This window comes from Carassius auratus, chromosome 9 (genome assembly GCF_003368295.1).
Source record: "Carassius auratus strain Wakin chromosome 9, ASM336829v1, whole genome shotgun sequence".
Lineage (NCBI taxonomy): Eukaryota > Metazoa > Chordata > Actinopteri > Cypriniformes > Cyprinidae > Carassius > Carassius auratus.
In genome coordinates, this window is record NC_039251.1 from 11,095,269 (window position 1) to 11,123,225 (window position 27,957).

At 36.6% G+C, this 27,957-nt stretch overlaps 1 protein-coding gene across 9 annotated transcripts in view; it reads right to left on the reverse strand.

Moving 5' to 3' along the window:
* The window catches only part of LOC113108331 (striated muscle preferentially expressed protein kinase-like), a 76,506-nt gene that overhangs the window by 31,945 nt on the left and 16,604 nt on the right, over nt 1–27,957 (reverse strand). For 3 of the 9 annotated variants that reach the window (XM_026271332.1, XM_026271331.1, XM_026271333.1), the window contains 3 exons: nt 9,493–9,579; nt 5,311–5,431; nt 15–1,576 (listed from right to left, as the gene is read on the reverse strand). In XM_026271332.1, the coding sequence (XP_026127117.1) occupies nt 15–1,576; nt 5,311–5,431; nt 9,493–9,579 (1,770 nt within the window). Of the gene's footprint in view, nt 1–14; nt 1,577–5,310; nt 5,432–9,492; nt 9,580–9,844; nt 9,880–12,103; nt 12,172–18,851; nt 19,635–27,957 lie in introns of those variants that run through there. The other 6 variants (XM_026271338.1, XM_026271337.1, XM_026271336.1 and 3 more) reach the window with 6 other exon arrangements.

Sequence of the window (27,957 nt, forward strand, 5' to 3'; positions counted from 1 at the left end):
ATGCCTAAACTTACCTAATTCAGGGGACATTGGTCTTTGTCTGCGTCCCCTTCCTCTGCTTCTTTGGGGTTTTTCTTCTTTAGCAGTGCCACTTTTTACAGCCTTATCAGTCTTCTCTGCAGGTGTGTCTGTCTCCATTGGCTCCTCTTCGACAATAATTTTTGGTATAGTGAGCTTTAGAGCTGGTGGTAGAGGAGTCACATCCAGTTCCATCTTTTCCTCAGATGAAGAAGATGAAGAAACTCTTGGAGGTTTGGTGGGAGCTTGGACAGGACATTCTTGAATAGCTACAGTTTCTCCTTGCACCAAAGGACTTTCAGGCCTTCTTTCCAGTTTTCTCAGCGTGATCTCTATTGGCGTCTTCTTATGCATGGACTCATCATTTGCTTGTGGAACTTCCTGAACACGAACAACCCTCTTTACTAGTGGACTTGCAGGTCTTGGTTCCACTTTGCGTAATGTCATCTCTAAGACATTTCGGGATGGAGATTCAGCTCTGCCTCGAGAGCGCTCTTCAGCCATGGATGTGATCTCTACAGTTGGAGACCTTCGGGTACTATCTCTGCTTGGGCTTGGGCCCCGAAGTCTTGGAGACCTTTGGCCAGGTAAATCAGAGAGTGACATGGCCTCTGGAGGTGATGGTTCTTGTCCAAATGTGCTTACCACCTTGGTGGTTGGGACAGACCGATCGCTTTCAACTTTTTGTGCCAGCTGGTCTTTTCGTCTGCGTGAGGGTGATTTTGGAGGTGATCGTTCCTTGGCTTGCTCTCTCTCTCTCATCTCTTGCTCTCGCTGAGCACGCTCTCGTTCCTGCAGCTTTTGAAGAACCTGAGGTGGGATGGGCTCTACCTTCCTTATAGGCAGCCTGCTCCTGTGAGAAGTAGAGAGCTGCTCTGTTGAGAAAGATTTCTTCATGTGTGGTTTACCGACAAGCTTTTTGATGCGCTGGAGCTCCTCTGTGAACTTGTTCTCAATGTCCTGCACCTTTTGGGAGTAATGGGGTCTGTCCTCCAGGGAAGAAGCCCGTTGTTTGAACATGGTCCTTCTATGGGCTGCGTCTGCCTTCAGAGCCTCACGAAGGTCTTCTTTGGAGCTCTCCCTCGAGATCCCCAACCGGCTCCCTCCTTCATCAGAGTCAATAGATGATGCTCTGTTAAATCCAGCCCAAGAACGTCCCGATATAGATCCCTCTGGGTTATCGATACTTTTTCTGCGCTCTTCAAAGACACGCACTTTCTCGAAGATCTTGGAGCTAGCTCTTGTCAGTTTTGGTGAAGGTCGAGGTGTAAGTTCCTTACGGGAATATTCGCTGACGGGTGTTTGGGGTCGAGAGTCTTGAGCACTACTCTGAGACATGCCTGAGGATTTGGGTTGCTTTATCTTCTCCTCAAACTCTCCTGGTACTGTGTCTTGATATTCAGTTGGCACGACAACTTTCTTGCGTGGGGCTAGGGGTGTGGCAGGGGATGAACCAGAACGGCTGAGCAAAGGAGAGGCAGTAGAGCGGCCAATTTTGGGGGAAGGGGGTGGTAGGACTTGAGGGGGAGATTCCCTCAAAACTTCTTCAGATGGGCTCCTAAAAGAAGGTGTTTGAGGGAAATGTTCTGTTAGAGTATGGGGTTATGCAAGGGGAGGAGCCCAACTGTTTGGATGACGACTTTGGAAGAGGGGCCAGAGAGGCTAATTTCTCTGATATGGGACCTTAAATGGGACCGTCTACATGTGTTTGTGTGCAAGTTACTTCAAATCTACTTCTGTTAATGTCTTAATTTGAACTAAATAATTAGATTTTTTATATATATATATATATTTGAGGAAAGAGTGATGTGAACCTTCCCAACTTTGAAATTTCAGGAGAGGTAAATAAAGAAAATAAAAAATGATAATGAGCTTCTGTTAACTGTATTTTCTAATTAGTTATGGTTGACAAATTTGAATATAAAAATAATGCGAGGGGATGTTCAGAGCATGAATAATTAATCTTGGAGTGACAGTCAAGAGCACAAATGTCTATAATGCTAAGAATTCTGAATTCTGTCTTAAAACAAATTGTGATTTATTTGTCATATAGTTTGCAACACAACTGAATGCTCAAAATTAATGTAATAATAGCACATGTCAGATTAAATTGTGCCTACTAGCCTATACCTTCCAAAATCACTGGGCTAGACCACCACACATCACTGGATATTTACAGGAATAAGTCAAGTGTCATTTGCCAATGTCAGGAAGGAAAAAGTGAAACAAGGATTAGTGCAGGCACATAACTATTAAATGTTGAGTCATCAAGAACACTGCTAAAAGGGGTCTAATTCAAAATGGCTGTGCACTAGAAAATGTCTGGAGAGCAGTAAAATTGAAACATCTTTCTTGTTTACACAGCACAGACCAAACTGCACTAACCTTGAATAGCTGATAGAGCTAAAAGTACTGTAAATCCAACCAGTGTAGCTTCCTTCCCAACTGGCTTTGACAAACGTATTCTTGTATTCAACATCCAGTGCACTAATAAGTGAACATCTCCCATGCAGCATCAAAATCATGCAAAAACAAAGCACAAATCTGGTTAAAACAGAGGGATGTTCCTTAGCAATGTGTGATGTTAGTAAAGTATGACAATAACCAACTGGCAATAGCGGACAGTTTGCTACTTATTCAAGATAAATAAATTAAAAATAAATTTACAGTGTTGTACTTTTTGGTTTTACTTGAGGGAATAATACTCAACACATTTAAGTGTTTTAGATTGCACTTTATTTGAGATCATTACCATTGAAACACTGATACTGAACTTTGGGAAAATGTAAAAGACATAACATTTTATTAATTTTTTGTACAGAGCCTTAATCTGTGTGGATAACACACATCTTCAAGATTGCTTACAAGATCTATGCCCTCCTACCCTTGCGAGTCAAGGCATCATGTGCATGCATGCAAGGTTTCATGCTGTGCAGTTCACCAAAATCAGCATGCACAAAAAACCAGGGGGAAACCGAAGGGGTCGATGATACCTAACACAAAAATGTGATGCAAGCATGTTTTTAATGCAAACTTTTGATCAGCCTCAATTTTGCATCAACTGCTGTGCGGGTAGAAAACTAAAAGAATTTGCATATGGACAATGGGGGTCAAAGGAAAGTATGAACTAAATAAAAATAAATCTCGATGAGGAATGAAAAGGCAATAACGGTGCGTGAGGGAGGTGCTGTATTATTCTAAACTAAATTCAGACTATAGTTGTTTCAGTAACCTCTCAATCTTGTTCTATAGTTTTTTATATGTATATGCATATGTGACACTTTAATGTACTATTACTTTTATTATGATGCATGGTAAAATGGTAATGTTTTAGTGACAAACAGAATGAGCATACAGCCAACAGAAGATGCATCACCTTCAGCTTACTCAGCAAAAACTATTTTGGAGTTTAAATGCTTTGTCTTCAGATACAACAGTTTGGCCTACAGCAGCACTTCCAGAGAGGATCTATTCTTAGATTCCTTCAGCAGCTCCCGAAAAATGTTGACCTGCACAAAAGGTCATTGTGCTCTCAGCATCTCAGTTTGTACATGATGTGACACAGATCTGACAGATTATAAGTTGGCTGCTTTAAAGGCCAGGTCATTACCTGACAGTGCCCTGCACCTGCCCTCTCTTAGACAGAACCATGACTTTCTTTAAGGTTATATCTTAGTGGTAGGCACAAACAGGAACAGCCTGTCATTACCAATAGATCTTGGTTCAACACATTCATGATACAAATGAGAAGCAAATCAATAGCAGAACCAAACAAAGGGGATGGAAAACAAAAACTAATGGATAACAGCAGGCTTGAAAGTATCCAATGCCTGGGACTGTTCAATGCTAAAAAGAGTGGGATGGAATTTGAAAATCTGGGTTATGATATATGTTTAAAAAAACTATAATTTGAGGGAGAGTTTGAGGGATATTTGGTTCCAAGAGTGAGACAGTCGACCCTGGCTCAAACATGGATGAAGAAGAGTGCTACAGAGGAATGAATGACAGAAGATACAATCAATCGCCCACTATTCTTTTCTAAAAATATCTTTCCAGCTTTCATCCAACCATTAACAACACAACATACAGTTTTAGTCAAATTGTAAGAATGATGTAAGAGACACATGTGATTCAAATCCAAGACAGACAACTAACTACATAAGAAAACTTGTCACGAGTAACACATCTTCTTTTAACAAACAACTTTCAATATATCTAGAATGACTTATAATGGTTTTTTTATTTTATTTTATTTTTTTATCCAAAACGTGAAACATTTCTTGCATTAAGCCACCGAAATTAAACTACGAGAATAGTCACGATGTTTTTGTGACGCACATCAAGCACTGAGACCCATCTGAAGTAACAAAGTATGTGTTTTTTATCACTAAAAAGCAAAGAAAAAGTTAAATAGTTTTGTAATAAAAATAACGCAAAATATACTTTTCATCAATAAATCTAGAATATTTTAAGGAATATTTATGGTGAATTTTAGACTCTCACCACATTATCACCACAGCAAAAAAGTTCACTTGAGCATGAAATCAAATCACTTGGATTGGCATAATGTAAAAGTTCTATCTATGACAATGTGAAATTAATATGAGCATCAACTAATGTTCTTCAGTGTCACTTCAATACAGCTCTCCAAAAATGAAATAATACATGTATATTACAAAAAAAGACAACTTTTGCTGCGCTGCCACTTGCAAATGAGTCACGTATAACTGTAAGGCTTTTGCCAGCTCACACAGATCTACACTCTGTGGGCTGAGCTGAACCTCATCCAAACGCAGAGAGCCCACTCACTGTATCTTCTGTCATTCCTGTGGTGATGTAAGCTGCCTCGTGGGGCCACCACAACACACGTCTCAGATACCGAGAGAGACAGAGCAGGAATTACAGCCTGGCTCTTGTTCTCAGCCTCCTCCCGTCCTTAGCACTTACAGGGGACACCATGTTAGAGCAAGGGTCTCTTGTGACTCTGACGGGGGCTGTGGTTGTTTATCTTTTAATGAAGGATCTTTTAATATATCTGTGTTTTGGTTTGCTTATTGTGGGCTGTGGCTGATTGCGGTTTATTTTAGTTTGGGAAGGTTTACTTACAGGGGTACAGAAAAAGTCCTTCCTCTATAAAGACTGAATGTACTACCATAGTAATCGCTAGCTAAAGACACACTTTCCTCGGACCCCCAAACCGGTCGGGATAGATTGGCGCGTGATGCTCGAATCAGAGGCTCGACCCCTAGGTGCCTGATCTGGGTGCCCGTCGGCTCCCGGCTGTTGGCTTGCCTGGCTGACTGCGGCCCCGGAGCTCTTGATCCCAGGGCTAGAGCTTCTTTCTCCAACACTGTGGTCTCTCCGGCGGCCCAGCGATCGCTCGCATCTGGGGCAACATCCATCATTCTCTCACCTGCAGCAGAGCGAAACGGGAACAAATAGAGCGATTTAAATTTCAGGCAGGATGCTCGACGTGACGACGTCCTAGCGTTCACAAGTTATGACTCATCCACGTTATCAAAAAAAAAAAAAAAAAGCTAATAACAGAAATGACTTAACTACTATTTCTCTTTTTCAACATAAAAACCACCTATTAAGATCTTAAAATATTAATTAAATGGGTCATATAATGAGAAATAAAATGCTACTTAATCTTTAGAAATAATAGCATTCATTATACAAAAAAAACAAAAAAAACACTAACTTTAGGAACTAAAAACTTACTTCTAGGGCTGTCAAAAAATAAAAGCATACATATTATGTGTGTGTATTTTGTATATATAATACATTATTTGCGTGTATTTAATATGTATATATAATTACATTTAAACATGCATGTATGTGTATTTACATATACAAAATAAATATACACAGTACACACACTTATATTATGTAAGCACAAGCTTTTACTTTGGATGTCATTAATAATGACAGCCCTACTTGCTTCATAAAAAAAGACCAAGATTTTTGGAAAAATGTCTAATTTTAAAGTTCTGATGTCAAAATAAATAAATAAATAAATAAAATCACTTAATGGAATATTTTAAATCTATATTAAATTTGAGACACAGCAAACCGTTCTTATTTCACATGCAAAGAAGAGGGCATTTACATAAATGTCTTAAAGGTACAGTAGCAATAAACTGTCTGTTTAACTATAACGGAAAAAAAAGGTTAATTATAACCATTTTGGTTAACAACACTTTATTTGCACCTTAGATAAACAAAGAAAAAAAGATTAAGCAAAACAAAACTGACACATAAGCCCTTGAAATTCTTATAAGAATGAAATACTGTGTGTTATGCCTAGTACTAGTGGATAATGTAAGTGGATTACAGGAGCATGCATTCAGAGGTGTGAAGAATAAAGCCCAGGTGATGCCATTCAGCTGCAAACTGTGTTGAAGCAAAGTCCCAGCTGATGCCTTGAATGGATTATACTGCAGTCAGGAAGCATCCATCAAAATCAATGACAATGTGCCTCCGCCCACCCCCTACGCCCACCATAACAGATCAAATCAATCACTTATGTCACTACAGAAATCAAACGCTCCACCAAATCCTGACACGTTTATTTCTCCAGAATCTCTTTGTTGGTGAAATTGTTGACTTTCATTTTGTCTAAAGGCTTTGGATTGTACAACTGTACGCTATGCGCTGTGAAGACATCATTCATAACAGCGCTAATGACAAACAAGCAATTTAGAGTGCAATTCAAGCTATATTGCTTGTGGAGCACTTTTCTAAAATCTATCTCTGTCGAAGGCTGCATTGTTCACAAGATAAATGAATTTCAATGTTAGATGCTGAGATCAAAATGGATATTTATATACAGGCCATGCTGTTCTCACACTTCTCATTCCTAAGCTGAAATCAGGCATCAAATAAATATCACTCTATTCCTCGCTTCTATTTTTTTAGTCCTCTCTCGTGATGATGAAAGAAATGGAAATATTGTTCACCCAATCTGTAAGTGTCTCAAACACACTAGCAACCACGTTCCCCACGGGGATAATGGGAAGACTTTTGTCATGATACATACTGACAAATGGGAGTTCAATTGCCTAGATTTCACAGAGGGACTAAATAGAATCAAGAGAATAGTCTTTGTAAACACATCCATGCTTTTCTTCTTCTTAATGATAATCTATATTCATGAATATAATCAAGAATTTTTTTTTTTAAGACACAAACATTTTAAAAACACACATGCTCACATCCAGGCTCCAACCAAGAACTGTTGTGTGGAAGACCTTAAATCACATGAAATGCATGCAACGTGATACATGATGCAACGTATTATTCATAGATTTTCATTCTTAAAGCATGGTTCAAGCACATTTTCATGCATTTGGAAAGACAATAAAATGCATAAAAATGCACTATACATAACCTGTGTATTTGAACAAGATGATTTAAGTATTATTTAATTTATATGAATAAACATGCAAATACATTTCAGAATGCCTGCCTGTTTAATTCTAATGGTCAAAGGTGTATTTTGAGAGTTTCTGTTTGTTGTTACCTCTTTATTAATACTCCTCTGAGCACCTGTCTTATCAGATCTGTGATAAGACATGCTTAGAGATTTAGCATAATGTGTGATTTATCTGAGGGAACCGTTGTGTGAACGCTTCCAAAATAAACAGAATGTGTGATTTAAGTCACTTTAATGTCAACGAACGTGGGTTTTTCAGTAATATTAATTGATTGATTTCATCAATACATTTTTTTTATTAACATGAAACATTAAGATTGTCATTATTTATTCCCAATGTCTTTCCAAACCCCTATACTGTATGCAATTCCTTAAAATGACAGCTAATTGTGACCAACCATGTTAAACTCTAAAATAAACAAAATAAACAAAAACCACAAAGGAACTATAAAAATAGTCCATGTGACTCATGCATTAGATAACAAGTCTTTGTAAGCAATGCGATAGCTTTGTGTGAGGATCAGACTAAAATGTAGCCCATTATTCACTGAAAAGGTCATGTTCACAGATGAGAAACAATGTTCTGTTTGGTCAGTGTGCCATTTTTAAATCTGAATGCAAATGCAAATGAGATTTCAGAGCTTCAGTGGAGGGCAAGATAATCATGAAGGCTGAACAAATACAGAAAACACCACAACGCTACTGCAAACTCAGAATATAGCAAATAAGTTGTAAGAGATTTTTACTTTTTTTTCTAATGCTGTTTTTGAAGAAGTAATAAACAGAGAAAAATATCGGCCGATATATTGGCCTTGGCGATATATCGGTTGACCACTAATGTCCGCACCCAGCCCTCCTTTCAGAACCTATACACCTCCAGAGAGAGGAAAAGGGCAAGAAAACGAAACAATAAAACCCACACACCCAGGACATGATGCTTTTGTACTTCAGTACAGACCACTGGGCACCAGAACATTCAGGAATAAGAGGTTCCTATATCCAGCTATAACTGTTAACAACCACAACTGTATGGGCCATTACTTTTACTAATATATTACATTGGGCATTATGCATAAAAAAGGCATTAAATTATATATATTTACACAGTTGAAACACACTGCGCAGTGCACACACCTGTTAATGTTTCTGTTTACTCAGTCAAGATGTTTATTCTTGCAATGTATCTTGTATTTAATATACTTAAGTGCTCAGTGTTCCTGTAAACCAGAAAAAACCTTGTGTGTGTGAGCACACTTGGCCATTAAGGTTTTTCTGATTCTGTTTGACAGCATTTTCATTCTATTGGGGGAAACTATTCCTGTAATGGCTGATGGGTTTATAAATAAACTACCATTCATATCTTACCATATCTACCATATCCATTTAGGGTTTGTAATTTATAATCTTTTCGAAAGAAGATTCTCACCAAGGTTGCATTTATTTGTAAAAACATTAATAAAGTTAAATAAATAAATAAATAAATAAATAAATAAATAAATAAATAAATATATATATATATATATATATATATATATATATATATATATATATATATATATATATATATATATATATATATATATAAAATGTAAAAATTTATTTTAGTTTATTTTTCATTCTATTATGCTAATATGTTGCATAAGAAACATTTCTTCTTATTATCAATGTTAGAAACAGTCGTCCTTAATACTGTGTAGTGGTAAGCGTTGTGTTTTTTTCAGGATTCTTTGATGAATAGAAAGTTCAAACATACTGTATGTACAGTATATATATATATATATATATATATATATATATATATATATATATATATATATATATATATATATATATATATATATATATATATATATATATATATATATATAATTTTTAAATAGAAGTATTAATTACTATATAAAAGAAAAAAATCACATTCCAAACTTTTTAAATGGTTGTGTCTCTGTTATAATGTTAATATTAACAAGCTCTACTATAAAAAAACATTTTAAGACATAGGACCGTTTAAAAAAAAATTCATTTTAAGTGTCATTTACCTGCCTCATCCTGAAAACCTCTGGCTCCTTCTTTAGCTTCCAGGGGTATTTGTGGCTCAGCGGCTTCGTCTTCTGTAGTCTCAGAGTCTAACACAAAGAAATAAGACATTAAGTACAAAAAAACAACACCTGTGATGATAGCAGATATCAAACTAAGAAAATAAAACCATACTATGACTTTGAGTAAACAGTTTTTACTTTCTTGAGGAAAAGTGTATCACAAAGCAGGATTTGGGTTGCCACATAGTGAGAGGTAAAATGAATAAATAGAAATGGTGTTTGAAATGGGAGCTTGATGGGGAAAGAGAGGATGAACCACTACAGTGAGCCCATAGATGAAAACAAACATTACCATAACTTTGCTTCCGACAGGAGCGGAAAACTTCGCTTCCATAGTGGCAGAGGAGAGAAGCAGACAAGACATCACCGTTACTATAGAGACGAATCCCATCCCAGAAAATAGATAACACTGCAACAAACTGCTGAATGGACACATTTTCACAGTTTACTGGTCTTGGTTGACTAGTCCTTGGTACACAACATCACTGCCATCTGCTTTTGCTTTGTTTAGATTAATATTTCTTGGGCAATAATTCAATCATTCATGTATAATATATTGCTAAATTTGAATGAAATTATCATCCTTTTTAAATGAGATCGAAGCTAATTTAGTTACCCAGATGGTACTGCCATAAATAATCTACTGTGTATTTCTAACTATTAATGATTATCAGAAACAACATTTTAATCCATGAGGTTCGTATATAATAAAAAGGAACTATTATGAATTCCTGTGAATGAAAATCTTCAATGGAGTATTTAATAAAAAGAGTAATCCACATTAATTCTGCCTGTCTAATTAATTATTTAAGGCATAGTTTCAATTTAAAGAGCTTTTATAGGGATCCACATCTAAAATCTCATCACATCAGTGCAAAAGTGTCAGCAGTTCGTATAAATTGCTTCAGTGCTAAGCACTGCTAAGCTTTTTGCATTATTGATGCTGAGATTATTGTGCCTTTGTACATAAAGTGAACTGATTCATTGTTTGGCTCCTCTTTATCAGATCGAGCAGACAGACAATTCCAGAAAATCTGTCTAGCATGACTTCTCAAACCCAAGCACACAGACACAACACTGACTGACATCTTCAAGAATAGAGGAAATAATAATCAAAAGCACAATGGTTTATTACAAATTACAATACAATAGCAACACAATTCAACAACACTAACAATTCATAAGAAAGATGCACAGTCAGCACTTAAAACTGAGGATGCATTGCATAGATTCTGCATTAAGGAGATGTATTTCAGAGTATGCAGATTGATATAACAGGCTAAATTATTTTATAATTATCAGACATGAATATGAATGATATCCCCATTAGCAGTCATTTATAATAAACGCTTCTCAGAGGTAATGGGAGCAGTGCCGCAGCGGAGGTACTTTATACACAATTTAGGGCATACAATTTAGATCATATTTGTCTGAACTGAACACTTCCTCTGATGTAGGCCCTCTAGGTGTCTCTGATGAGGTTATGGAGGGCCTTGATTTAGAGATTGATAACAATAACATACTCAGAGGGATATTAGATGACATTTTGGGCTTCCCTCGGAATAATATCAAATGATGGAAATCCTAAATCTTAATGATTTATCATCAATCTCCAGATGCTACAGAGGCTTAGACCTTGACACATTTGTGTGATACTTCAAAGTTCGAAACACATTTTGGAAGTTGGCAAGTTGCGTATGGCACAGCTGAATATAATTATAGACGAGCAGAGTTTTCTGTCTTGTGTTGGCTGTTTACATATTTCATTCTGAAACAAGAAGTCTGGACGAGATATCAAGGAGCCAACTAAAAACAGAAAACCAAACGTAAACAACTTAAAATTAGCAAAAGTGATTTTGAATTGAGGTAAAAAAACATGATGGAAAAATGCAATTCATATTTTAAGTTTCCAAAGTCGTGTTCAGTTCACTTTATGTTACTGGGGGAGGAAAGATTAAAAAAAATATCTCCATAAAAAAATATATATATTTAATAAATGAACTTTTGTGGGTAACACTACTTAATTTCCCAGAATGCATTACCTAAGTTGAAATCGGTGTTATTATTCCTAATTAAAACTCAAATTGAAAAAATGACAAAAAAGTACTACAAACAACTAAAATTAAATATATAAGTAAAGCTAAATAGAAATTTAACTAATAAAGCACATAAATACTACAACTGAATTCACTTGAAAAATGAAGATATAAAAATAAAAGCTGATTTAAAATATTAATAAATATTCTGAAATTATATAAATACAACTGGTTGAAATTCTTTAAATTCCGTAAAGTCCTCTTTGTGTCATTACAATTCAATTTCCAGTTTAACTTTCTGTAATCGCCAGTTCGATTCAAACTCACTCTCCAGACTTCAGTTCTGCAATTTGCCATTTTCCCCATGACTGCTAGCAGACGGATATTGAAAGATTAGCATCATTCGCTTTCAAATTGCAAAGGAAAAAATCAAAGCATCCTCGATTTTAAACAAAGACTAGACATTCGATGACTGACAGACTGAAGAGTTATCATAAAATCTCTCTTGTAATAACCTGTTATCTATAAAGCCAAACACACCATGAGTGAACCGCCCAAAAGTTCGGTTAGAATGTCCGGTTTTCTGGAAAGAGAAAGAGAGAAGAGGTATGTTATTAGTTGCAGAGAATGCTACAAAATGTATGATTATGACTTCAAATGAGCAAGACAAACAAGCATTTCAAACAGTAGATCAGCAGATCTCCCCAAAGCAGATTAACAAGAGCACTTTGAAATGAGAAGAGAGATGAAGCGATGGCTACCGCTTGTGCCACTTGTCGGTCTTCAAAACTAAAAAAAAAAAAAAAAAAAAACATGTCCGTCTCTGCTCTGCTAACCTAGATTTTAAATCTTATGTAGGGCATTTGTTGACTGAGAGGCTAAAAAAATTGAGCTAGCTTCTTTTGCCAATCCCTGCGTTGGTGTACCCGCATGTCACCTTAGATTAAATGCATCTGCTAAATGACAAGTATGAAAGCTTCCAGTACAGCTTAAATGGACTACAGAATGGTTGATCTTATTCTGTTACAAGATGTTATTCCCGGTTCTCAAGCAACATACTGTAAGGCATGTAATTCCTTTGTCCATTTCTAAACAAATTCATCTTGTTCAGTGGGAAATGCGATTCTCAGCTTCCCAGTATAGCTTCCTTTCCACCTGTGTGCAATTTTCACAATGGATGAATGTAAACCGAAGCAACAGCGAGGATGCATATAGCAGCGGCTGTCAGTCACTCCCAATCCATTAGTTACAGCGAGAAATGAAACCCTAATGGCTGAGGCACCAGTAATTTCAAACCCTTCTTCTGTGAATCTGCTCCCTAACTGCATTAGCTAAGGACGGCGGCCATCCGTTTCAGAGACTTGTGCCTGGAGGTTTGCAGGGCTGGTGAAGGGGAAAGGCAAATAAAAGTGGATGAACTTTAGAGGAATTACAAGTCAGCTATTTAAATTAATTTGCTTAAGCATGGCTCTTTCTGCTTGCTGTATAGAAAACATTAAAACATCTGAATAATTCATAGGCGAAGGAGGATTCATGTGCATGTGATGCTGGTAAATTTGTCATTAGCCTCCATGTTTGGCATCTTAATGGACAAAAAGGCTAGTTCCACTTCACCACACAAGTGCCATGCATTATGCAAAAGATATGATTTCTTCTATTGCCTTATTTAGTCAAAACCAACAACACAGCCACCACAAATGCATAATATGATCAGTCAACACATAAAGAAACTGAAACGGTGTTAAATAAAGTGTACATTTCCCACTTTATGTAACATTAGTATATGCCTTACACAAGTAATAATAATTTGAACAAAAACTAAATTAAAAAAAAAATTCCCTCCCATTTAATTTCCACTAGACAAATATTGTGTGTTCAATCACTTTGAAAACTAACAATCCACCATAAAACCATTTATGCTAAACTGTTATCCCTATATGATCAATAATAATAGGGATGCTTGCTTTTTCAAACACCATTAATCACAACAAAATCAATGAATCCACATAACAATCGATTCCCCAATCTTTAAATGGTAAATGAACCAAGAGCAGACTTGGGAGGTTGATATTATTTTTGAGCTTTGGTTCCTCGTCCCATGATAAATCTGAAAGCTGCTAGTAACAGAGGGCCCTTCAAGCTTCAATTACATTTTCCAAACTGACACTTATCCAAAATGACCTGCCAAATGCACACTCGCTCCTTTGATTGAGTGCAGGCCACCGAGGGAGGATCTTCAGCCAACCATCTGTGCTGTGAAGAGCTGAGCGACGCTGTTCTTACTGGGTCAATCAGAAGTAAACAAGGACACAAGCTCTCGTCGTTTGACATTCAATGTCTACGTTGTATGACAACATCAAGAACGGCTACAAAAAACAAAAAAAAAGACACAGGGTTCCCCAACTAATTATTTTGTATGATAGTCTAATCTGAGTCCTTTGTCCATAGATATATGGTTGCAAAGATAAAATGAAACTGAATATCCATATCTCTAACATGTTTAGAATATACATAGTTGGTAAACAAAATATTGCTAATTAGCATGATTATATTTTTAGTGCTAAATTTGTACATTTTCTAAAGAAATTGTGATTGTACATGTAACGTAGTGTTCTTCCCCCAGTGCATGTGATTAGTAAGATCTGAAATATTTTAGTGATTTAAGTGGTTCCTGGGGTCTTCTGGATGGTTGTTAGGGTGTTCTAGATATCCCATAATGATCCTGGTTTCTAAGATAAAAAAATTTGGCCAAAATTGCATGCATACTTTATTATGAAGGGAATTACAATGCCTTAACAATTCAAATGCATTACAAGATCAATTAAAACAATAAATAACATTAACATTTAATTCAGAACAGAACAATTTTGACCACAACAGTTAAATCTATCACAAAATGCATTAAAATAAGCTCAATTTAATAATAAAAATATTGATGAAAAATTCTAATTGTCAAAATTTTTATTCAATACTGAATAATATTCATACTAAAATACTTAAATCTATTAAAACTTAATATTTACCTAGTATTTGTGTGTATCATTAGCTTAGCAATATGCTAATGACAAACTCTTTTTAAAGTAGAAATGATCTCAATTGTTTCAGAAAAGGGCTATAAAATGTTTTAAAAATATGATGCAGTCATTAGTTGGCACAAAAACAACATCACCCGAATGAAACAAAGCTGCTTTTGTTGTCTTTTTCTAGCCACTCTAAATCTTCAGACAAAAACTTCTGAGCCGCGTTGGTCAGCACCTTGGAGAGCTCCAATTATTTTTCTTGCCAGCCCACACCACAGGCGTTCATACTGGATGAATCAAGCAACTCAAGGCAACAGCTCTGGACGTTCAGATGCATCATTTTTACCTTCTTGGTCACCAGGTAATTTATATGTTGACAGGTTAGGCTCAGATTGAAGTCTGATGAATGCTGCCAGGCACTATTTAATCTGGGTTATGGTATCTGCCTTCTGCTCTAACTCCACTCTTTCAGCCCTGAGAGAGTGGGCTATTTCAATCTCACCCGGTCTAACTTTTCATTACTCCTGCCAATGCAGCATGTGAATCACTTCACACCTTAAGGAACACATCTCTCTAAGCTACCCATTGCATTCCCTAATGCTTGTGAGTCAGCAGGGCAGGTTTAGAGAAAACAGTGGGAGCTCACGTAATTCACGGGCCCCTCTACACTGTTATATGGCCACTATAATGATATTACTCAAACATCATGCTGGCTAAAGGTTCGTTCTAAACGTTTAATGTTAATCTGATTAACATTGATGGTAAATTGGTTGCAGTTCACAAGGTCAGAAAAACGGTACCTTTATTTCTCACTGGAGCAGCACCATCAATGGGACACATTTGTGCCTTATCTACCCATACAAATACATTTTAGTACCTTAACTTACGTTTTAAGGTAGTATTTAGTATTGAAGTATAGCACACTTTTTCTTCCACTGTATGTTTTACATTGTGCAGTGCATTTCAAGAGAGCTCTTTAAGAAATTTGAGATTAACTGTGCCTTGCTGTTCAGACTTTTCACTTTCAAATATAATTTAAGACTTAATTTTCAAGATTAAAGAGTGTTCAGGAAAATAACTCTGCAATTGGTCTTATTTCTCACGTGTATACTAAATTATGATTAATCTTGTCTTTCTTGCATATATTTAATAATTTATAGACACTGCACAAAGATGATGGCTGCATTTGAAACCAAATCCACGTGCCTTGCTCTCTCTCCAGTCAATCAGTTAATTTACAGACAGCATTTTTGTATGAAGGCACCTTTTAAGGAAACTGATTTCAGACAGGCTTTCAAACCATAATGTCATGTTTAATGGGCTAGAACAAATTAAAAATGGGCTTTAGAGAAATCCAAGCCAATACTGAAGTGCCTAAAGTGTTTATTTCCCAGTAGAACTTGAATCATATGTTGATAAATTAGCATTCTTTACACCATCAAACACCATTTTTTATTCTTTCCACCAAGCAAACATATATAGGATTGTGAGATCCCAGGTGGTAAAGGAGCCATCTATGATTCTATGAAATAAACTCTTGGTAAACAAGATTATGCAAAGACTGTTTTGAGACACCTCTTCATACTGCAGAATACTGGCTGCAAAACAAGACTTTTCAGGTTTTGGACACAGCTAACAGCAAACAAGATGTGTGCTGAGGGTGATAACAACAGCACTGTTGTGGTCTTATTTACAAAAACCAAAATCTACTATCTTCTTTTGCTGCCTTGCAAGCGCTGGTATATCAACAAGGATATGTGAATCTAGTTATCTTTAGTAGCAGCAAAGCGATCCCTCCTCAAAGCACATCAAATGTAGGGATGAAATAATTACATATTATTCACATGACAGCATAGAAAATAAAACTACCATTTAACCTACATCTGAAACTATGACTCAGCCACCTGTTCGGTATCCGTCTGGTCTCTAAACTAAACCTCTGCCCCATCCACCCGCCTGTCTCCGTCTGCCGACTAAGATCCAATTATCTTTTTCTTTCACCCATCCCCCTCTCCTCTCCTTCACACCCACTTTTCCTTTCATCTTCACAAGGATTCAACCTGAGAGGAAGAGGGGTACTGTAAGAGTTTGTCCTGCTCTCACCTGTAAAATGTCACAATGACATATTGACAAAAGATGGACACTTTCAAGCATTTAAAACCAATGGCAAAGCATCGGTGTGCAGATTGTTCATTTTCACTTTATGTGCCATCCAGGGAGGGGGTGGTTTGCATTTTGACCCCACCATCATTAGTGTCATTAGTGGGGTTTGCCAAGCCATAATAATACAATTTGCCATTTAAAGGGACAATTTGACCAAAGTGTTTATCATCTACACACTCTAATGTTGTTCTAAATCAGTATGCATTTCTTTTTCTACAGAATACAAAAATAAAAGAACATTTGCCCCCTTTGACTTTTACTGTATGCATAAAGCATAAAATATGCAAAATAACAATATCTTCTTTTTAGCAAGTGGTAATGTGTCAAATTTTTACAGCTTATTGGTAGAAAAGATGGACAATAACACTCACAAAATAAAACATGATTGGGAAGAGGAAACAGGTTTTAATATTCAAAAAAACGTGGGATGAGTGCTTGAGAAATGTACATATGTACACATGTTCTGTAAATGCTAGACATGATTTGAATTAGTTCAAGGTCATTCATAGGCTTCATTATCCTGCATTAAAACATCTTAAATTTTATCCCACGATTTCTCCACTCTGTAAGTGTAAAACAGGCAACCTGTTTAATTCTTTATGGTCATGTAATAAAATTCAGCCATTTTGGAAATGATTATTTAAATTTCTTTCTGTATTGGACTTTTAGGGGCAGAAAATCCTTTTTGTAGTAAACATCAAAGAAGTCATTTCACGTTGCATGTTACTTGCAAAAAAACTGATCTTACAGATGTGGAAAGCAGATTCTGTCCCTGCTTTTGAGATGTGGGCAAGGGAACTGGGAAATATGTTACATTTGGAAGATATTAACAGATAAATTATGAATTTTCATCAATATCTAGAAACCAATAAGATTTTGGACTACATGTCTTTTAATCAAACTGCCTGAATGTACACTATTTGAATATCCATTGTTGACGTCCATCAGGATAAAAGATTGTATATTAACACTATGTTTCTTATACAACATTCCTGACACCTGTTTTTTTTTTTTTTTTTTTTGGGAGGGGGGGAGGGGGGTTCTGATATAAAGCTTTAATGTTCTTGGCTCCAAAATTATGTACAGATAAGGGTGCTTGATGTCATATTTTCCTTTATAGAGGCTATGTTTGTGACCTTGTGTGTGTTGTTTCAAGAAAATTAAAATAAAGAGACTATATAATAATAAATGTATGTGTCAGATTTTGGAACAATGTGAGTTTGAACCAAATTATCTAGCAACTTTTTTGTCTTGAACCAGTAAATATCCACCTAGCAACCCACTGAAAACACCTTAGCAACCACACAGCAATGTCTTGGCAGTGGAGTTTCAACAGATATCTTGTTTTGGAGTGCAATAACAGCCTGCTGATGTGAAGCTGTTTGGTTGCAGTATGTATTAAATGTAGTGAAAAAAAGACTACAAATATAATCATTTTAGCTGATGGTCATGGTGTAAAAAATCTTCCTCTTAATGCACTAAAGCGTGAGGTCGTCAAATTTATGATCCTAGAGATCCCTAGAAATATGCATCAGGGAAAAATAGGTTGCTGCTACAAGCATTTCTGTTTTATTGCACTTGGACAAGAAAACAACCTACATGCTGACTTGCCATATGTCTTCTGTATAGTGGTGCAAAATCTAACAATACGAGTCCCATATCCAATACAGGATTTCAAAATGAAACTTTGCTGTGATAAACAATCTTGGATTTCATATTCCTCGAGAAGGACCACTTAAGAGGTGACAGCAAAGCACCCAAGGGGCTGCCACCTTTGTCTCTGTTGAATCCCAGAATGCATCAGAATAAGATGGGGTTTAATGAGCCATGGACATTCACCTATTCATCTGTAATCATCCTCATGCAATTAGCCAGATGGGTGCCGTTTGTTTACAAGAAAAGGGTGGGGCGCTGGAGTGGGAATGAGTGCTAACAGCCCTAAAGGAGGGAACTGGGTCAAGCCTCCCTCAGACAGAACTCACTGAATGACAAAAACCCACACATATGGGTCAAACTCAAACTCCCAGTCAGTTATGAGTCAGCATGCAAAGTAAGAATAATAAGGCATGCAAGGACTCACCTGAAAGCGTTTCTTGGACCAGATTTTCTTCATGGCTTGGAGTAATCCTGGTTTTTTGTTGCGTTTAACCGAGGTGGGAGTGACGTTTTCTGGGAGCTGGGGATTCACGGTCAGACCCGGTTGTGACCTGATCGTATCGGTAGCATGATCTGAATCCAGCTTGGACTGCTGAAAAAGCTACTTGAGAGAGGAAACGTACCCGGCAGATTGGCAATTCACCTGCTGAAATTTCTCTGAGAGCAAAACTTCTCTCTCAACAACTTGATTTTTCTGAGCATACTCCCTAAAAACTCAGTCCTGTATTACAAAGTTGTTCTGCTGCAGATGTTGTTCTTTCAATTTAGGCAGCTGCTCAAACTAACACCAGAACAAAAACCGTTTGAGAAAAAAGATCCTAGCAGACGGCACCTCCTCAGTGCTTGAAGATTCCCAGAGGCAAAAAAAAATCAGAGCTGGCTCTAAACCCTCGATCGAGAATTGACCAATAAGAGCGCAGAATAATAAACTCAACCAGCAGCAGCAAGCGAAGGACTGTGTGTGTGGAGAGGCAAGCAGAGAGAGAGCGAGCAAGAGCGAGAAAGGGAGAGAAACCACTACCCTGCACCGTTTCGGGGGAAGGGAGGGGAGAAAGACAAAAAGAGAGAGGAAAGGAAATATGGACAGATTGAGTGAGAGAGATAGAATGATTCAGTCCTATTGAGCCTTGCACTCAGGGATGCCAGTTGGCAAATCCGTTATCATGTCCCGTTTTGCTTTTTTCCCCTTTTCTCCACCACACTTTCTCGTTGTGTTGAACGTGTCTCTCCTGCCCAGCAGCAGCTCCAGTCAGGAGTCTCCTCACCCACTGCCTTCGTTTTATATTCAGGATCAATGCATGTGACGTCAGAGCAGCTTCCAGTCTATGGTGCCTTTTTGCAACCCACCAGCGGCACATTTTTTAAATAATTTTTGTCTCTTCGCCTTCTTAAACCCCAAGGTACAGGTGGGTGGTATGAACAAAATCGTAAAAAACTATATAGGCTTTATTTATTTGTTCATTTTTAAATAAAATGACCTGGTATGTAAATACAAATTTGTGATTATATAAAAAAAAGTCAATTGAATTGTTGCTTAGAAGCAGTTACCGATGTAAACTCGGTATCTTCTCCAGGCTAAAGGAGTGGTCATGCTCTGCAAATTTTCGCAGACAAAATCCAGTCATTTCAAAACAAATCGACATGATTGAGAATTTTGTCATGACGGTGAAAGACTTCAGATTTTACCAACAGAACGTCACCACCGTGAGAGCTGTGCTTAATACATTGCTATGGTGTTGTTGAGAAAAAACAGATTGCCCTTGAAATTTCAGTAACTTGACCACACTTTAAGCAATTTCAGTCTTGTTGATAACTTACCCTCTCATAAACAATATGGTTCACCAATTGAATCCTTCCCACCTGGAACCCCAAAGCATTTCTTTTTCTTGTTAGTCTCTTCCACTTATCTATTTAAATCAATTAATAAAGAACTAGAAACTTAAAGCACCTTACACAGCAATTCAATCCTTATCTCGACTTGTTTGGGGAACGTCATGCTTGACATTACTCCATATTTCCACATGGCTATGACCTGTAAACATTGTAAAGCAGTCCTTTCCATCTGACAGCTTCAGGAAAATATCGACCAAGGTATAAATGATTCATGAGCACCCGTTTATACTGGTGCATAGTACACTCTAAAAAATAAAGGTGCTAGACTATGCCATAGAACCACATTTTTGTCTAAATGGTCCCATAAAGAGCCTTTTACATCTGAAGAACCATCTTTGTGATGAAATAAGGTTCTTCAGATTATAAAAAGGTAAGAAAGAGACCCAAAAATGGTTCTTCTATGGCATTGCTGTGAAGAACCTTTTAAGCACCTTTATTTTTAAGAGTGTATATCATCATGCAGCAGAGCCCTAACCCATCTACTCATTCCTCTCATTTCCTTCTCCAATAGTTTAAACTAATTAATGCATTTAGGTTTATTAAAAGGTTTATTAGAATTTAGATCCCTTGGACAGATATCAAATATCTTTAATGAGAAGACTGAGGCAATCATGTGCAGCTTTGCATAATGAACTCATGAATTATAGAATCACACACCTGCTATGTTAGCAAGGGGGTCTGAGAGAGACACATTGATTTCGAGCTCTTTTATTTGACGAGAGCACATGATCTGTACCGTTATAGCAGCAAATGGATGTCATACAACAAAATCACACTTGAAAAAAACATTGGGAAACAGACTGTGGTCTACGTGACTTGGCCACTGAAATGGATTGCCATTTTTCATAGCCGAACTGCTCTCATTATAGAGGCTGACGCCTGCTGAGGCAGAGCATCAAGGGTGTTTTGAGAGAGCCAGACACCTGACACATTCCCTTATTCATTCTCATTAGCTGTCTCTGCTCATGTTCATAATAACCCAGGTGGACGGTTGTTTTCCTTCATTCCTGTAGTGTTGTCCACACCTGCGTCCTTTTGCTCTAATGTATTGCATGTTAAGCCAGCATGCATAATATTACACTGAAAAGGGTATCTGGTGCACAAAAGCACATCATCTAGATATACAGTATATTTATAATGCACATATAACAGCTTAATTGGTTTACAACCAAATGTTTAATGTTAGTTTAGTTGGTCGGTCACTAAAAAATATTATTCTTCCATTTAATCACAGATCATTTGAAGCCAAAATCTTATTTATATTCTCAAGGCACATTCCTTATCAGGATTGCTGCACATTATTCCACATATTTGTCTTGTAATCTCTACCCAAACATGCCTTGCCTCAAACAACACTCATTTTCATCTGATATCACAAATCCTTCTCATTTTGATTCCCGTTTCTAACACCCTCTTTTTAGGATAAAATCAATTCCTGATGTATAAAAGTCCAGTCGTACATGTTTTCCTCATTAAATATCCAATTTCACTCAGGAATACATAAGATAACAAAAGTAAATGGGTCAGAATATGTGATGCTCAATATGAGATTTCATTTATCTGTATCTGTCTATGTCTTGTATATTAAATTATGCATGTTAATTTCTCCTTATTTTAATATTGAGATTTTATGATTGGTAGTGTATACTAATAAATTGGATGCATTTCAGGTTAAATGATCATTTATGCTATTATAAATGGACATTGAATTACAATGAACAATAGTATATTTATAAACCAACATTAACCTAGATTAATATATGCTGTAAAATAATGTTGCTCATAGTTAGTTAATATCTTATGGATTAACTAATACATGAAACTCAATGCAATAACTAACATTAACAAAATGAATCTTAAAATCAAAGTAATGATCAGATCATCAGTATAGAATTTGTAAAATTGGTGCACTGCATCCCTAGTTAGAAGTCCATTTCATGTTGAGTCTGTGATTCAATCTGTTTTTCTCAGATTTGAGGTGTTTGTTCAATGATGTGAACAGCAGCGTTACAAACTAGACTGCCAATTGACCTAGTCTCATTCTAAACACATTTTGTGTGTGTCTTTCTTCTATCTCTCCCTTCAGCCCACTCTCATTCTCTCTGACAGACAGTGGTCAATATCTGAGGGAGCAGTACAGCTCTCTCTTTTCCCTGTTTCATGGATCCCATCGATCGGTCTTAAGAACAATTATAAGGATCAACTCTATTCCACCAGGTGTCACACGCATCAGTGTTGTTTTCACCTGTAAAACTGCCACATACCTTGCTAACACTAGCCGAGACGTTGAATCATAATGCTGAATACCAATGTTTCTGATTTAGTTACTAGAAGAGGGCTCAGACACAGCTCTAGGAGGAGTTGGATTAAATTGCTTGCACACATTTCCAAGACTAAAAACAATAAACATGGTTGATTTAGTTTTCTTTTCTTTTTTTAATATAAATGCAATAGAAAGTTACACTAAGCACTGAGCTGTTCGTGAATAGGTAAGATCCCTAAAGTTGCAAAGTCTTAAACCCAAAGAGATATTATATTTAAAAGTGAAGTCTTGTCCACTCCTTCCTAAAACGCCTCCTTTAAACACTCCCCCACATGTCTACGTCACTGTGTGGGAAGATTTGCATAACTAACACTGCCCAAATGTTCATGCAAAGAACGAAGGTGTAACTTTGATTATCTGTGTAGTATTGTTTCCGCTATCGCCATATTGTTGAGATGCTGTGTTTGTTGTGAAACATTGGTGACATTGCATTACACCAAATACACAAAATAATGTTCTTTTTAGCAACGTCATATGACCCTTTCAAGAAATACTGGTCACACTTTATTTTAAGGTCCAATTTCCACTATTAACTATTGGTTCTGCCTCAAAAAACTCCTTTAATTACTGCTTATGAATAGTTAGTGAGGTAGTTGTTATGTTTAGGTATTGGGTAGGATGAGGGATGTTGAATATGGTCATGTAAAATATCTGCCTTATAAGTATTAAGACACAGCCACTATTCTTGTAATATGCATGATAATAAGCAACAAGTTAATAGTGAGAATTGGTCCATGAATTAAAGTTTTACCCAAATACTTTTATTCAGCAAAGATGCATTAAACTAAAAGTCAAAGTAAGTACTACGTTACAAAAAAATTATATTTCAAATGAATATTCTTTTCAACTTTCTATTTAATGTTTCCAACATGGAATAATAAATAAATAAATAAATAAATAAATAAATAATCTAATTGTGACTTTTCTTGCAATTCTGAATCTTTCACAATTTTGACTTTTTCTTGAAATTCTGAGAAAAAAATTCAGAATTGCACGTCATTAACTCACAATTGCGAGACAAAATGTTGCCATTAACAATAATAAAAAAAGAGAATTAAAATCTGAATTCTGCATTTACATCTCGCAATGTACAACTTTTTTTTCCTCAGAATGGCAAGTTTATGTCCCAAATTGCAAGGAAGTCGTCAGAATTAAGAATTTATCAGAATGAGATTAAAATTGATTCCAATCTTTTTAAATATTTTATTCTGTGATGAAAATGGGCTTCCATACTATCCATCAAGAATTTATTTTTTTTAAATGACAGCTTTCATAAAATAGATTTCATAACAAAAAAAATGTTTCCTGAGCACCAAATCAACATATGTGAAACTGAAAGATGTGTGTAATGGCTGCTGAAAATTCAGCTTTGCCATCACATGAATTACATTTTAAAATACATTTTAAAAAGAAAAGTTATTTTTGACATTTTATAACAATATTACTTTTTAACTGCATTTTTGATCAAACCTTGTACCTCACAGTAAAAGTCAGAAGACAAAGCCTTAAATAATTAACTTGAAATCAATGCTTTGTTACATCTCATTGCAATTTGTTTTCCATGATGACTCATTTTAGCCACTCTGAGTAACAGACATGCAAACTCTTCACTCATAGCTGCAAATGCCCATCGGGCAGTGAAATAATGGCTTCCTATCTTAATGTGAAAGACACACTATACAGAGTCAATGTGAGAGTTATGTGAAAGTGATTAAAGCAAGCATTGAGTCGTCCTCCAGGAGTCAGTCCCTCCAGTAAAGGCCCAAGTTCCCACTGCACATTCACTGCAAACTCTCCATGCTTAGATCAGCAGGGCCTCCTATTCCCCTCTCCCTGGGGAACCATCTAATGAAATGTGCAGCAATTCCAGAAGCCCTACAAGCACTGTGTAATAACCAAAACGACTCCATTTAACAAGAACAAGTCACATAAATCACAGGGCATGGGCACTTCTGCAGCACATTTATGTATATGCTTGTAATGGGTCTTATGCAAAGGAAGTTCAGGCTGAATGTAAAATAAAAAAGTCATTATTTCCTCATCTTTGTTCTATAAAACAAAATGAATTGTTAAGAAGCACCTGTGTTCGTTCAGTTTGAATTAGTATGAATAGATAAAACAGAGAGTCTGACATTTTTCCTAACGTCTTCTTTTGGGTTTTAGAGAAGAATGAAAATAATAGCAGGATTTGGAATGACTTGAGGGTGAGTAAATGAAGACAAACTTTCTCTTTTAGCCTAGTCCTCACCCCGGCTTGTCCAATGCAAGATGTGGCCAGACATCAGTGTCTTCAATGGTGCTTCAGACAGGCGACAGCAGTAGTTTATTCATTCCATACACACACGATCTGCAGATAAACCGCCTTCTGTCTCTCTGAACACATTCATTTGCAACATGCCAGGCAGCAGGAAGAGTCCAAATTTTACTGGGCTGGGAGAACATTAAAAAAGGCTTTAGAGGAAACCAGTCAAGAGACAAGTCAAGAACTGGTTTGTTTCTTACAACATTAAAGAAAGGAAAAATTCTGTGCTTTGATGCCTCACAAAAAAGCATGTGTCAATATTAGATGTATATTGTACTCTGAAGTCTTTTATGACAAGACTACATATATTTAAGCAAAAAAGACAGTAAACCACTAATGTAAAATAGTATTATAATTTAAAATTACTTGTCTATTTAAATATATTTTAAAATGTAATTTACTCCTGAAAAAGATGATCCTTCAGAAATCTCTTGCTAAAGCATGGTTATCAGTTTTGAAAAAGTTGAGCTACTTACAATATTTCTGTGGAAACTGAGATTACATTTTTATCAGGATTGTTTGATGAATTGAAATTCCGAAGGGACAGCAATTATTAAAATAGCAATAATAACCTCTATTTATTTATTTATTTATTTATTTATTTATTTAAAATGTCACTTTTGGTCAAATTAAAACATCTTACTGAATAAAAGTTTTAATCTGTTTAAAAAGATATCTTCCTGATCCCAAGTAAGTAGATAATATTTTAAGCAGTGCATACAATAGCATTTAACGAGGTTGTGCAAAATTCTGAATTCTGAATATCAATTCAGTTTTTAAATAAATAAATAACACTGAAATTTAAAAGGCATTCTCAAATGTTTTAAATCAATCATGCACAACCTTGGTTTTTAGATGGTACTTTAATATGCTTCAAGCTTTACCGTAATACTATGCCTAAGTTGGCCTTATTAAGGTCAAACTAAAATAAAATATTTAAAAGTCCTGTAAGCAGTTTCATCTGTTTTGCTAACTCAAAAAGAAAAACAACAAAGTGATATCTAAGGCGACAACCTAGGGGTGTCACGATTCTCCAAATCCTCGATTCGATTGCATTTTCGATTCTAAGGTCACGGTTCGATTCGATTCTCGATTTTTACATTGAGACAGTCATGAAGCTCTGTGTTGCTCTGGATGTACAGCAATCTGTAGTCAAAGCAACTAAATGTGCGCAGCTCAGACCTTCAATAACTTTATCTCTTACATTATTGTACATGGAGGGAATCACCGTAGCTGTGAGATGCGTTCTACTTGGGATTTCGTAGCGTGGCTCTAGCACGCTAATTAAATGCCTAAAACCGGAGTTTTCCACCACCGAATAAGGTCGCATGTCCGCGGCTATGAATACTCCTACCGCACGCGTAATTGCATTTGCACGAGTTGAGTTGCTTGGAAGTTTAATTCCAAATGAAGACGGAAGAGTAGTTTGTGTAGTTGTTGGTTTAACAGATAAATCTATGTTTTTGTGGTGCCTGCGGAGATGCCCTGCCATGTTAGTCGTGCTGCCAGTGAGAGAATATGGTACACGCACATAGCACAGCTTGCAAACTGTTGTTTTTTTGTCGACAACGCGAACATTGTAAACATAACTCACTGGAAATCCAAAATACTTCCACACCAGCGACTTCAGTGAAAGAGGAGGGGATTCGAGTTCTGTCGATGGGTCCTCCTGCATCTGCAGTTGCCATGCTATCTTTTGAGTGGCTGTTAGAGGAGGTTGACTCGCAGCACTTCAACACGTGTTTTTTTTCGCTTGGCAAGTAACCAGACACAACATGGGGGCGTGGCAGCATCAACGATTCCATTTTTTAATTCGAAGTTTGAGACTGTGACTTAATTTCGATTGATTTCGATTTAAAATCGAAATCGTGACACCCCTACGACAACCTCAAATAATTTCCGTTACTGACATCCCAGATTCCACTCACATTTCAAAGCCTGAACTGCATGTTATCAATGTGATAATGCAGTTCTACCATTTTGTAAATAATGTGAGATTTGGGAAGAAAGGAAATCACATGATGGCGTCGATGCTTACACTGTCAAATAAAAAAAATAAAAAACAGACAACGTAATAAAGCACTATGAAGACAAAAATCCTGTTCTCCACTGCAGAATGGCAGCAAACCAGAGCAGATGGTTCACCCTCAGCCTGCTGGTCCCTCGCAGACACTGCAAAAAATATGATCGAAGCAAATCTGGCTTAATCATCCCTTACAGTAACTGAAGCTGGGAGGTTAATGGGCTGAGTGCAGAGGAAATGGTGGGATGATTGTGGATGGTATTCCTTCACAACAAGCACCCCGAGTCCATAGTCATCTTTGATGATGCTTGGGCAGTTGCTTTAAAGTAGTCTCAACCAGCACAGCAGAAAATGAACTATTTGACACAGCTGCCAATGGTGGTTAACTGAAAAAATACTGGCCATGAAACTAATCTTCACACTTTTTATAAACAAATAATACATGTTAATATGCCAACAGACTGTAGCTGTTTTCTTACGCACCTGCTCCAACAGAACATGATTTTGTTCCTCCTATTTCGATTTTGGTGATTTAGTGCAAGTAATATTCTTGTGTCACCACATGGGGTTCAGGAGGAAAGAAAAATAACCTGCATCCAGATAATTACATTTCCACTGAGGCGAAGTTATTAGAAGACCCAACCGTTGCGCCAGATGTTTTCATCAGCACATGATTTTATTATGTCACTTATATCAGCTAGGGACAGATGTTCTCACAATTTAAGAACATCTTAAACCATCAAATGCTGCAATTTTTAATAAAGTTACCCAGCCAACCGGCAAATACCTCTGATCTATTTACTGTCCATATCTAATTTTTACTCACATTTGGTGCTCAGAGTGGGTTAATTTTGGACCCTGGACACAAGTACAGACTGATATGTGATATTCCTATGTACTTGAGCCATAGAAGAACACAGCACGGGCATCCAAGAGGTCAAAAAGAAATCAACAGCATGTAAACAACTAGTGCACCTAGAAAAAATTCT